The 13,014-nt window shown below is 53.6% G+C and overlaps 1 protein-coding gene across 1 annotated transcript; it reads left to right on the forward strand.

Moving 5' to 3' along the window:
- Nucleotides 1–345: 345 nt before the first annotated feature.
- HRG_10215 (polyketide synthase dehydratase domain-containing protein) lies at nucleotides 346–8,625 on the forward strand (the record flags this gene model as incomplete). Its single annotated transcript, XM_044868686.1, has 19 exons — nucleotides 346–525; nucleotides 582–889; nucleotides 944–1,058; nucleotides 1,209–1,286; nucleotides 1,352–2,338; nucleotides 2,384–3,196; nucleotides 3,254–3,402; nucleotides 3,445–3,950; nucleotides 4,004–4,670; nucleotides 4,713–5,241; nucleotides 5,299–6,186; nucleotides 6,235–6,356; nucleotides 6,413–6,471; nucleotides 6,601–6,720; nucleotides 6,781–6,999; nucleotides 7,117–7,438; nucleotides 7,658–7,716; nucleotides 7,768–8,018; nucleotides 8,098–8,625. The coding sequence occupies 19 exons, from the start codon at nucleotides 346–348 to the stop codon at nucleotides 8,623–8,625; spliced, it is 6,900 nt and encodes a 2,299-aa protein (XP_044716041.1).
- Nucleotides 8,626–13,014: the final 4,389 nt, after the last annotated feature.

Raw genomic sequence — 13,014 nt, forward strand, 5'->3', positions numbered from 1 at the left:
TCGTAGCCGTTCTGGGTTAGAAATGGTTGTTGCTGTTCCAGCCATGATGTTATTGGCGCCGCAATCGTCGCCAAAGCGCCGGGGCTTTGGCACAGCCCCTGTCCATTGTACGCTATCCGCTGCTGCATGCGTGCGAGAAGTCTGCGAGCAGTCTGGAGGGATAGCAAACGGCTCTTGGACAATGGTACTTATTAGGGTGCTCTCGGCAGCCAATGTTTAGAAGGGAAATCAATCTCTTTAGGCTTGATTCAAAGGGTTGTTTGCTTCACTCCCTGTCTGCATTTCGGGACCCCTGATGCGCCACTGCCGATGTCAACAAGTGGCTCGATATAATCAATTGTCAAGATGCCTCAAGGTGATGTTGCCATAGTTGGCATGGCATGCCGCTTTGCCGGCGACGCCAAGTCTCCCGACGAATTCTATGAAATGCTCCTCAACGGCAGAGATAGCTGGTCCAAGGTTCCTTCTTCGCGGTTCAACGTCGACGCCAGACATCATCCTTGGGCTCAGCGACGCGGAAGTCTGGTATGAGGAACCCCTTTGCACGCCACATGCTAGTTCGTACACTGATGAGCACAAAGGTCTGCAACGGCGGCTATTTCCTACGGGAAAGCGAGGCGAAATGGGACGCCCCCTTCTTCTCCTGCTCCGCTGTGGAGGCGCGTGCCATGGACCCCCAGCAGCGTCTCCTTCTCGAAGTCGCGTACGAGAGTCTCGAAAATGCAGGATTCTCCCTCGAGGCCATGGCAGACACGGAGACGGGCTGCTTCGTAGGTGGATTCACAAACGATTACAAAACGATCATCCAGCGAGACACACTCGCCACACCACATTATTCCATGCCGGGGTGCGCTTTGGCCCTATTGTCTAATCGCGTCAGTTGGTTCTAGTAAGTCATGATGCCCGAATACTTTCACTGACGACGACGGCTAACACGCTGCAGTAACTTGCGCGGCCCGTCTGTGACTCTAGACACGGCTTGTTCTAGCTCGTTGACGGCGCTGCACTTGGCATGCGAGTCCATCAACTCCGAGTCGAACAAGTCGCGCTGCGCGCTGGTGGGCGGGACAAGTCTTATCATGGATCCAGGAGACGGCTGTTTACTCAATGAGCTTGGCTTTCTTAGCCCTGACAGTCGATGCTTCGCCTTTGACTCGCGGGCTAACGGCTACGCACGGGGTGACGGGATATGCATGGTCGTCCTCAAGCATATTGACGATGCCATACGCGATGGAGATGCCATTCGCGCCGTCATCCGGGCATCAGGCATCAACTCAGACGGTCGAGTAGGCATGCCCATCCGCCTTTGGCCTTGGAAATGAAGCTGGCTAACAAACCATGTGCGCATCAGACGGCCGGCATCGTCTTGCCCAACGGCGACGCCCAGGAGAGGCTGATTCGTGCCACGTACCAGATGTCCGGTCTTGATCCCGCTGACACGCAGTACGTCGAGTTCCATGGCACCGGGACCCGGGCCGGCGACCCTACCGAGATGGGTGCCGTTTCCAGGGCAATGGCCAGCCCGAACAGGTCGACGCTTTACGGCGGCTCGGTAAAGACGCAGATCGGGCATACGGAGGCGGCGGCCGGCCTCGCAGGCCTAGTCAAGTGTGTGCTTGCAATGGAGCGAGGCATCATCCCGCCCCAGCTCAACTTTGACAAGCCCAACCCTCGCCTGCAGCTCGAATCTTCCAACGTCGTCATACCAACAGCGCCGGTCCCATGGCCAGAGTGCGAAACACGGAGATGTTCAGTCAACAGCTTCGGGTTCGGCGGCACCAACGCCCATATCATCCTCGACGACGGGCGCAGTTACCGCCAAGCCAAGGTGCCGGCGGCCAACGGCCTGCTGAGCTTAGAGGCAAGCGCACCTCGAAACAGGCCGGATGCTGTAGCTGTCGAGAACGAATCTGCAGGCCCCGAGGCCCGTGTCTTCGTGCTCTCGGCCCCTGAGAAAGACGCCGTTGCGCGGCAGTGCCGGGCACACGCCGACCATGTTGAGGCACACTGCACGGCTGACATGCTGCTGCATTATGCCTATACTCTGGGCGAGCGCCGGTCTACCTTTCAGTGGCGGCATGCAGTGGTTGCCGGCTCTATCGACGCACTCGCGGCCTGCTGGAGGAATCCTGACCTTAAGGCTGCCAGGGTCAACGCTCGTACGAACATAGCCTTTGTCCTCACCGGACAGGGCGCGCAATGGCACGCCATGGGACGCGAGCTAATCTCCTTTGACGTCTTCGCATCATCTATTCGACAGTCTGCTGCCTGTCTGGCTGCCTTGGGCTGTCCATGGGATGCCTGGTGCGAGCTCATGAAGTCCGAGTCTGCGTCCAACGTGAACCAGGCCGGCTATTCACAGCCCTTGTGCACAGTCCTTCAGATGGCGCTTGTGGACCTCCTTGAGCACTGGGGGGTCAAGCCTTCTGCCGTCGTTGGCCACTCTTCTGGCGAGATCGCCGCCGCCTACGCCGCCCAGGCCCTGTCTCGAGAAAGTTGCCTGAACATCGCCTACCAACGCGGCGTCGTCTCCGAGAAAGCCAAGACACTTTGCCCCGGCGGCTCCATGATGGCTGTCGGCTTGTCCGTGCAGCAGGTCCAGCCGTATCTAGCTCGCTCCAAGCCTCCCGTCGTGGTGGGATGCGTCAACAGTCCCAGCAACATCACGCTCACAGGCGACAGGGCAAGTTTGGAAGACCTACGGACGGTTTTTGAGCAGGAAAACATATTCTGTCGTCTACTTCAGGTGGACAATGCCTACCATAGCCAACATATGCTCAGCGTCCGCGATGACTATCTGAAGAGCATCAGCGACATTACACCGGTTAAAAACTCGGCAATCACGTTTTACTCGACCGTCTTGGGTCGGGAGGTCCCGACTGCCCAGCTCACAGCTGACTACTGGGTCGACAACATGTGTTCACCAGTTGAGTTTGTGTCGGCCCTCGACGACATGGTATATGCAAACACCGAGACGAGGGAAATGAAGAGAAAGTCTATGGCGACAAACTTGCTCGTCGAGATTGGGCCCCACGGAGCACTAGGCGGCCCGATCCAGCAATTCAAAGTGGCCCGTGGCGGTTTAGACCACTTGGACTACTGCTCTCTCCTCTCGCGGGGCAAGGGCGCGTCGCTTACGGCTATGACAGCCGCCGCCTCCTTATGGATGAAGGGCGCATCGGTCGATCTCACCAGGGTAAGAAAGGAGTTGTCTTCCCCCGGCGTCCTGCTTTCTGTTAACACGTTGTAATAGTTGAATAGGATGGGCGAGACGTCTGAGCCCGCCACTGTCTTGGCCAACTTACCCTCCTACCGCTGGAATCATTCTACGTCGTACTGGCACGAGACACGCGTCTCAAGGAACGAGCGCTCACCCGCCTTTCCGAGGCACGATCTAATCGGGTCTCAACTCGCTTCTCAAAATCCGCTAGAACCCGTGTGGAGGAACTATCTACGCCTATCGGAGGTGCCCTGGCTCAAAGACCACCAGGTCCACGGCGACATAGTCTTCCCCGCGGCCGGCATGATATGCGCAGTAATCGAAGCTCTTCGTCAACATGCAGCGTCCAACAGCCACGTCAAGAACATTTCGGGCTTTGAGTTGCGGGATATTTCAATCTCCCGGCCCCTGATTATTCCAAACGACGATGCCGGTATTGAAACTTATCTGCATCTAAAACGAAGAAAGCTCGGCATGCGCGGCGCTGAAAGCTCTTGGTTTGAATTCTCCTTCTGTTCGTGCCAGCAGGGAGACGAGTTTGTGGAACACGCCTGCGGGCTCGCTCAGGTGCAGCACGCGAGGCAGCCGACTGAAGTCGATGGAGGCAAAGAACTGAGAGAAGAGATTCTGGCCCATCGGAAACGGTGGGTAGACAAGCACGGAGCATGTGAGCATGAGGTGCCTCTTTCGACTCATTTCGAATTCTGCAAGGACCAAGGCATCGTCTTTGGTAAGTTGGAGTTCCCGGGATACCCAACAGCAGACTCACTAATCTCTCAATAGGTAATACCTTCCAGGGCCTGTCCAAGATTCACCAAAATGGAACCACGGCTTCGTTTGAGGTCACAATTCCAGACTCGCGCTCTACTATGCCCGAGTCGTGCGAGAGCGATTACCTTCTCCACCCTTCCACGCTTGACGCCGTGATTCAGACTGTCATGGTTGCAGTCCCTAGAATGGATGGCGTCCCCAAGCAAGCCTGGGTTCCGACTGCCGCCAACTCGATACGAGTTTCAAGCGATATTGCCGGCAGGCACGGAGACGTTCTCCACGGCATATGCGACACTTCGCTTAACTCTCCTCGAGAGATGGCGAGCTGCATCATGGCTGGCGATGGAAGCTTCGACACTCTTCCAGGCCTCATCATTGATGACATCAGAACGACGGGCCTGGGTTCCACGCGCAGCTCTTCCCAGCTGGCTGAAGAGGCCAGCAGTACTAGGATCTACGCATCACCTACTTGGAAGCCGGATTTGGAACTCCTTGGAACGTCGGACCTGCGAAGATTAGTCCTCAGCAAGTTGGCAGATGATCTCGACATGGGCAAGTTTTGCTTCGAGAGCTATAACATCGTCACCGAGTTATGTCGGCTTGCTTTGCAGAAGATAGGCTCGAGCACCAGCTCGCTCCCACCTCATCTGCAGAAATATGTCGGATGGCTACGGGCGCGGTGCGGAATTGACGATGGGGGCGTTTTCACTCCCCCGGTCAGCCCCCATACAGAGTCTCAGGAAACCAGTCGAGACGACTCATGGGTACTGAAGAGACTGAAAGACTTTTCTGAGAAATATCCCGTCGACGGAAACCTTTTGCGCCACGTTTTCGACTCGCTAGATGCCATCTTTGCCCAAGAGGCGGTCCCTATCGCCGTGCTGATGGCAAACGAGAACTTTTCGAAATATTATCGGGAGGCCCATGGCATGACTGTTACCAGCCAGATCTTCCGAGACTGGTTCGATCTTAAAGCGCATAAGAAACCTAGCCTGAGAGTCATCGAAATCGGTGCCGGAACAGCCGCAACAACCCTCCCCGTACTACAACAGCTAGGAAACGACGGAGTTGGAACGCCGCGCTTCTCTAAGTGGACCTTTACCGACATTTCCCCGGGCTGGTTCGAAAATGCAAGGATCTTGTTGGGCGACTGGAAGCAGCGTGTCGAGTATAAGGTCCTGGACATTGAGAAGGATCCTGTGGACCAGGGATTCGAGGCCGAGACATACGATGTTGTGCTTGCCGTCAATGTCAGTTGCAAGTGTGTGCTGAGCCCAACCCTGAATCCGATGCTAATGTGTTTGCAGGTCCTCCACGCCACCAAGAATATCCAGCGTACGCTTGAAAATTGCAAGCGTTTGCTAAAACCCGGCGGCAACCTTGTCCTTGGTGAGATTACCAACCGCAATGACATCGGCCATTTCATAGTCGGCGTCCTTCCTGGATGGTGGGCTGCCGAGGACGGAAGGAAAAATGGACCACTGCTCCTTCAGTCGGAATGGGACGACGCTCTTAAGGAAGCCGGATTCTCTGGCACCGACGTCGTCTTATCCGACAATGATGATGTCGACGCTCACAGGGTGTCCAACATGGTCAGCACCAAGCCTCATAATCGGGCAGAAGCCTCACCCAAGACCGTCGTGGTCGTTGTCCCTGATGATGGCTCCGAATTCACCGAGAGACTTGGGTTTCAAATTCGCAGGAAACTACAGCATCTCCACGCGAACGTGGTCATCAAAAACCTCAAGGCCGCGTCGGCTGAGGTCCAGGATTCAACCGTCATTTCCCTCCTAGAGTATGAATTGCCAATTTTTGAGGATATTAAGCAAGATCGATTCAACCAAGTCAAGCATCTTCTTCTCTATAACAAACAAGTGCTCTGGGTAACCAGATCGGATCCCGATGACGGGCCAGGTCACCCCAGCAAGCGCATTGTATCTGGGCTCATTCGATGCCTTAAATCCGAGGACGGATCTCGCCGACCGCACGAGCTGCACTTTTGCAGGCCGTTGGAGGAGGGTGATGTTGATTCGGCGAGTTCAGTCATAAGCCGCAGGATCTGCAGCATTTGGCAGACTGAGCTAAGCGGACCCGACGAAATGGAGACCGTGGAGCAGAACGGAGTCTTCGCCATCCCTCGCTACATGCCAGAGCAAGCTCTAAATAGCACCCTCGCGCGGATCGTTAATTCGGATGTTGCGCCAGAAACTACCAGTCTCATCCAGGCCGGTCGCCCTCTAAAGCTGGCGGTTGGGCAGCCCGGTATGCTAGACACGCTTCATTTTGTTGATGACGAGGCCGCCTCTCAGCACTTGCTCGATGACGAGGTCTACATCGAAGTCCAGGCGTGCGCCCTGAATTTCTTGTAAGTCTTGGGCCCATGGTTTCTACGGGCTCCAGGCTGCGTTGCTAACTGGATAGGGACATTATGATTGCTATGGGCGAGATTCAACGTCCTGTCTTGGGCTATGAGGCTGCTGGTATTGTTCGCCGGGTAGGGACCAGGGTGACCAGATTTTCTCCCGGTGATCGAGTTATACAGATGGCGCCAGGCTCCATACGAACCCATATTCAAACTCACCAAGCAAATGTGCACGCTGTGCCTAAAGCTCTCTCGCTCGAGGACGCAGTTTCAATTCCGGTTGCCTATTCAACTGCATACTACACCTTGATCGAAATCGCGAGACTTAAAAAGAGAGAATCTGTGCTTATCCATGCCGCAGCCGGAGGCAAGACACCCCTAAAGGTCCTGTTAGTTGCTGGTTCTTAATGGCTGACTTGTTCTGCAGGCTTGGGCCAGGCTCTTATCCAAATCGCCAAACTTTTGGAAGCCGAAATCTTCTGCACCGCTGGTAGCGAATCGAAAAAGCAGGCTATCGTTGCTCTCGGCGTTATGCCCGACCATATCTTTAGCTCCCGCGACCTTTCGTTTGATGCGGGCATTAAGCGTGTCACTCAAGGCCGAGGTGTCGATGTCGTTGTGAACTCGCTGGCGGGCGAGGCACTACGTAGGAGTTGGATGTGTCTTGCGCCCTACGGCAGATTTATAGAGGTCGGGAAGAAAGACCTCCTTAGCAACGCTGGGCTCGATATGCAACCGTTTCTTAAGAATACTCTTTTTGCAGGCTTCAACCTCGAGGATATGATCATCTCAGACCCGCCTCGAGCCTCGGAACTGGTGTCGAAAGTGCTCAAGCTATTTGAAGCAGGCGACGTCGACCATATACGACCCATCGTGTCGTACGACATTTCGAATATTGAATCTGCGTTCCGGGAGATGCAGCGCGGATCACACATCGGCAAACTGGTTCTCCGAATTACATCCGACTCGCAAGCGCCCGTTATACCGCCAAAGCCGGCCACTCTACGACTTAGGCCGGATGCAACCTACCTGCTGGTCGGCGGCCTCGGCGGGCTCGGTCGGGCCCAGGCTTTGTTCATGGCAGAGCATGGTGCTTGTCACCTGGTCTTTGTATCTCGCTCTGGGAGCGCGCGACAGGAGGACAAGGACTTTGTCGCAACTTTGGTAAAGCAAGGAGTCAACGCCAAAGCCTACGCGGCAGACGTTGCGGATAAAGCGCAGCTGCGGGCGGTCTTGGATAATATATCCAATAACATGCCGCCAATCCGGGGAGTGATTCAAGGCGCAATGGTGCTGGACGATAGCCTTTTCCATAAGATGAGTTACCGACAATGGGCCACGGCGACGAAGCCCAAGATACAAGGTACGGGATGCATTGCGATGATGGATTACTGGGATTCTAACCAAGGAATAGGGAGCTGGAATCTGCACCAACTACTCCCGGATGGTCTGGACTTTTTTGTCCTACTCTCCTCTCTGGCCGGCATCGTCGGTTCCATCTCACAGGCCAACTACGCAGCAGGAAATACATACCAAGATGCACTAGTCCACTACCGACGTTCGAAAGGCCTAGCGGCCCAGAGCATTGACCTTGGGGTTATAGGGGGGATTGGCTATATACACGAGCACCAAGACGTTGCGGCACGCATGAATGATTTTGGGTTGGTAAGTCAACATCTCCCCCACTTATCCGGGCTCCAGGATGTCTTTTAACAGGGCCGTCCAGACCAAAATCGACGAGCAGAAATTCTTTCACCTCCTTCAGTGTGCACTGGCCAGCACCGGCGACGGCAAGAACTCCTTGCCAAGGCAGCTACTGGTCGGAGCCTGCAGCGGGGGTATAATGCAGGCCGCACAGAAAACGAATCCCGATGCTCACTTCTCCTGGCTCCAGACCTTTGCGTCTTTTGCCTATCTTCGGGAGCTAGACGTCCAGGACGAAGCAGCGACAGACGTTGGCGACAAGGCTGAGGGTCAGAAGCTTCTCGACCAGCTCAGGCGATCCAAGTCAATAGACGAGGCTATCGACACGGTGCAGCAGATTCTGCTGGCGAGGATTTCTAAGATTGTCTCGGTGGCCGTAACCGACATCAACACGACCAAGCCGGTCCATACATACGGCGTCGATAGCCTCGTGGCAGTGGAGCTACGCAACTGGTTGGCCAAGGAGCTTAAGAGTGATATGAGTATTTTCGACCTGACAAGCAACGCCCCGATCAGCGATGTTTGTAGGAAGATTGCAGGCAGATCGCAGTTGATTGTAAAGAACTGATGGGGCACAAATTATCAGTTCTCTAAAGTTTGTGTACTGTAATGAGTTATTGGTTTTCTTGGCATGGCTCTAAATTAATAGTTGTAGTGACCCTGTTTACCTGTCGACGCGCATTCCCATGATGATGAAAATGCCATAGAGCGAAAGGGAGACGAGCGATATTGGAAAGACAATGATCTTAAGACCGAACAGGTCTGAGTGCGGTTTTACCCTGGAATCACTCCGGAAGGTCGTTTCTCTTCAGCGAGCTTGCTCGATCCACCTTCACCAACAGGGACGCATGAGGAAAGATGACGGACATCAGCCTACGCACGCATCAAGATTCAGAGTCCGTTCGTTGCGGCCTTCACCGTAGTAATTGATTTCCGACTTCGTACTATCAACAGCACAGGGGCTTTGGAACTCCCATGATAGGTTAACTACGACGGTGCGCGGCTAACGTGTATGTGCGCACCGTCGTAGCTAGACGGATAGATCTAGCGCAACTGTGCTATTGCAGAAAGTTGCGCCACAGCACTAGATAAGTCTTACGCCCCATACCAACAGCGGAAATCAACTAAGCAACGGGCCAGGCGTTTATTTAGCTGGTTCGTAAGCTAGCAAAAAGAATCTTTTTCTACGGGAAGCATTTGTTCTTAACTTGTTCCGGTCAAGGACCGGATCGACGACTAGGTACATCTAAGGGTTCCCGACCTAAATCTAAACAAGGCGCCAAATATATTCGGCCATGGCAGCTTGGGAATTTGGCCGTGGCAGCCCACGATTGTAAGAAGCCGATTCCGTAGCACTCGGCACTTAAGGTAGGATGCGGCCCTTGCGCAGATATTTGATGGGTGAGTGAGTCAGTGACTCACCAAGGGCCCCCAAGTGATTGGTCACATCGATGTTGACAGGAGTTTGTCGTTCCAGTCGGCGGATTTGGAGGACATGCCTTCCCCCACGGTCCCCACCCTGAACCAAGGGCACCAATCCCATACTGCACGCGGGACTGATGGGATGATAGCCCCCTGACTCATCTGGAGAGGACGAAGTGCGTAGGTAGTTGATGGATAACCAAGCGGGGGAGGGGGGGGGGGGGGCGCCGCCGTCATCCATCGAGTCGGCCCTCTGCCGCTCCGCTGCCGCTTCCGGATAATAGAGGCTCTATGTTACAAGCGGCAAATAGAACACGGTAAATTGCAAACGTTGGGCGTTTCCGTACATCATCGCGTGCCGAAATTCATTTCCATCCCGGGGTTTTTTACGTTTTCTCCCTTATAAGGTGTCGACTCCTTGTCCCGCCCCGTAAATCAAGCACTTTGACAAGCGCCGCTTCTTCAAGCCGTCCCGCCGTCCCTCGAAATGCGTATCCTTTGCATTCACGGACTTGCGATTAATGGCCATGTATTCCAGGCGAGGACCGAAAAGCTAAGGGCCCTGTTACCGGAAGATTATTCCTACGAGTGGCTCGATGGACGATACCACGTTAAGCCTCTTGACATCTTTTACGCCTATCATTCCGGCCCATACCTGTCACATACAGACGGCCTAACAACCGACGAAGTTGACGTCGCGCTTTCCCGACTACAAGACTACATACGAGACAATGGGCCATTCGATGGAGTGATGGGATCATGTGAAGTACGGTACTGTGCTCTATCCCACGAGAAGGCAGACTAATGTAAATGTGTGATTGCAGGGTTCTTGGCTCGCTGCATCTCTGCTTCTTAAAAATCAGATGGAGAACCCGACATTGCCGTTGCCATTTCAATTCGCCATATTTATGAGCGGCTCACTTCCCCTCTCGTGGAGCAGCTCCGTCGGTCACGACTACCTCGGCGTTCTCACGGGGGAAGATCCTCTAAGCACCGACGCATCGCTTTGGCAGCAAAAAGGCCGAAATAAAAAGCTGGAAATGCAGCGATTGTCAGAAATACAGCAGAGGATGCAGCGTGATATAAGCCCAGAGGGGGAGATTAGGTTGAGAAAAGCCCTCGACCTCGTGGCAGATCCTACAAAATCTCATTTAAGGCCCCGCGCATTCCATCCCGATCTGCATCAAGACAGGCTCGACCTGCCTACCGCCCACATATGGGGTCGGGAAGATTTCATATCCGGGCACTCGAAGCAGCTTTTACGACTATGCAACTCGGCATTTGCCGAAGTCTTCGAGCACAAAGGAGGTCACGACGTCCCCCAGTCATGCGAGGATAGTACAAGAATGAGCGAAGTGATTCAGAAAACCATTGTTAGAAGTCAATTCGCCATATAGGCTTTATAGCTTCCACGTTAGAAACTTACCTATAGAAAGGTGGCAAGTTGAACCAGGCTGGGATTACCGAGTTGTCAACTATCCCAAACGGGCAATCGATATTCCTCGGCAGTAAAGGTGCCGGTGTTGGCAGCATCGTTATTGCGTCGTGAAACGAGGCCCCTGCTTCCACGGGATGCATACGAGATATTGCACCTAGGCTGTTGGCGGCTATATCTTGAGACTGACTCTCCCGAAGGAACACACAGCCCGCGCAGCAGATTCTTTGGCAGGGTCCCTGGCAGGATCCTTGGCAGAGTCTCTGGCTAGCCCTCTTCTTAATTAGATGATCCCTTGGCCCCCTATTCGTCTAGGGAAGAAGGAGGGAATACGACCAATAGCCTATACGACCAGCAGCTTCCACGGGACCAACAGCTTCTATGGGACCAATAGCTCTACGGGTCCAGCAGTCTCTACTGGTCCAGCAGTCTCTACTGGTCCGGCAGTCTCCACAGTCCGGCAGCTTCCTTGGGTATTGTCTCGACAGCTCCTTCGGCCACAGCCCGACAGCTTCCCTGGCTACAGTCTCGACAGCTCCTTCGGCCATAGTCCGATAGCTTCCTTAGCTACTGTCTCGACCGCCCCCTCGGCTACGGTTTTTTACAAGCTCTTTCTATAGCAGTCTTCTTTAGCAGTCTTTATATTTGGAAGTCTTTATCTTCGGTAGTCTCTTTCTTTGGCATTCTTCGATAATTTCTTCGGCAGCGCCTCTAGCACGGCAGTCTTCTTCGTCTAGCACGGCAGCTTCCTTTCATTTTTTTCCTTCCCGCACGATCAGATGGTCCTAACGGCTCCTTCGGCACCAACGGCCTAGACCAACGGCTCCCTTTAGCACTAATAGCCCAGACGAATAGCTCCCTTTGGCACCCAAGAGCTTGGCACCTATTCTGACTATCCGATTACGCACTAAGAGACTGCAGGCACCTCTCTTTTGCCTTATTCCCCCCCCCCTTCCTTTAGCAGACAACTTCTTCTGTCCCGGCAGACGATTTCTTCCTCGGCAGACGGTTCCGGCAGACAACTTCTTCCGTCATAGCAGGCGATTTCCTCTTTGGCAGACGTCCTAGTAGATAGTCTTTTCCCGGCAGACGGATTCTTCTTTAGCGGACGATTTCTACGTCAGACGAATTCCTCTATAGACGACCAATTCCTCTTCGGCAGACCTTCCCTAGCAGACGGATTCTTCTTCGGTAGACTTCTTCCTTTATAATAGACGACTTTTTCGGCAGACTTCTTTAGCAGCAGACTCCTTCCGGACAACGGTTCTTCGACTTCACTAGCAGCAGACTTCTTTAGTAGATGGATTCCTTTGCAGCAGACGGACCTTTTCCCGGCAGACGGCTTCTTTAGCAGACGAATTCCTTAAAGGACGATTTCTTTCTCCAGCAGATAGCTTCTTCCGCAGACGAATTCCTCAAGGACGATTTCCTCTTCTAGCAAATAGCTTCTTCCTCGATAAGACCCTTTCTTCGGCAGACGAATTCTTCCCCGGTAGACAGCCTATTCCTCGACGAACCTTTCTTCGGCAGATAAATTCCTTTATAGCAGACGGACCTTTTCCCAAGCAGACAGCTTCTACGGTAGACGAATTCCTCTACGGCAGACGAATTCCTCTACGGTAGACAGCTTGTTTCTCGATAGACCTTTTTCCTTAGTAGACGACTTCCGCGATAGACGACCTTTCCGACAACAATAATAGTATACGCAAGAGATCCTTCCTTCCGCCCTTCCCGGCACGGTCCGCAGCAGCCGACGCGGCAGGCACCTTTAAGTAGTCTTAACGAATAAGTACGAAAAGCCCGTTTAAAATACCCGAAGTTAAGTACAAAGAAAGACCCGTTTTCCTTCCGAATAAGTAGATTCCGGTAAAGCTAGGTATAGAATAGATACCTAGAGGAAAAGGGGTAAGATTTAATTTAAGATTTGATTTTTATAGGTATTTCTCTAGGGACCTTTCCCCCCCTTTTCTCTAAGATTTCTTTCCTCTGCCTTCCTTATAAGTCAGCACCCCTAGCTTCCGGCACCCCCTACTTCCGGCACCTCCCTATATCACTATCGCGTTGACTACCCACTATATCGTGACCGCGTTTTCTCGTGTA

The sequence above is a fragment of the Hirsutella rhossiliensis genome (assembly GCF_020360975.1).
Source record: "Hirsutella rhossiliensis strain HR02 chromosome Unknown scaffold00015, whole genome shotgun sequence".
Lineage (NCBI taxonomy): Eukaryota > Fungi > Ascomycota > Sordariomycetes > Hypocreales > Ophiocordycipitaceae > Hirsutella > Hirsutella rhossiliensis.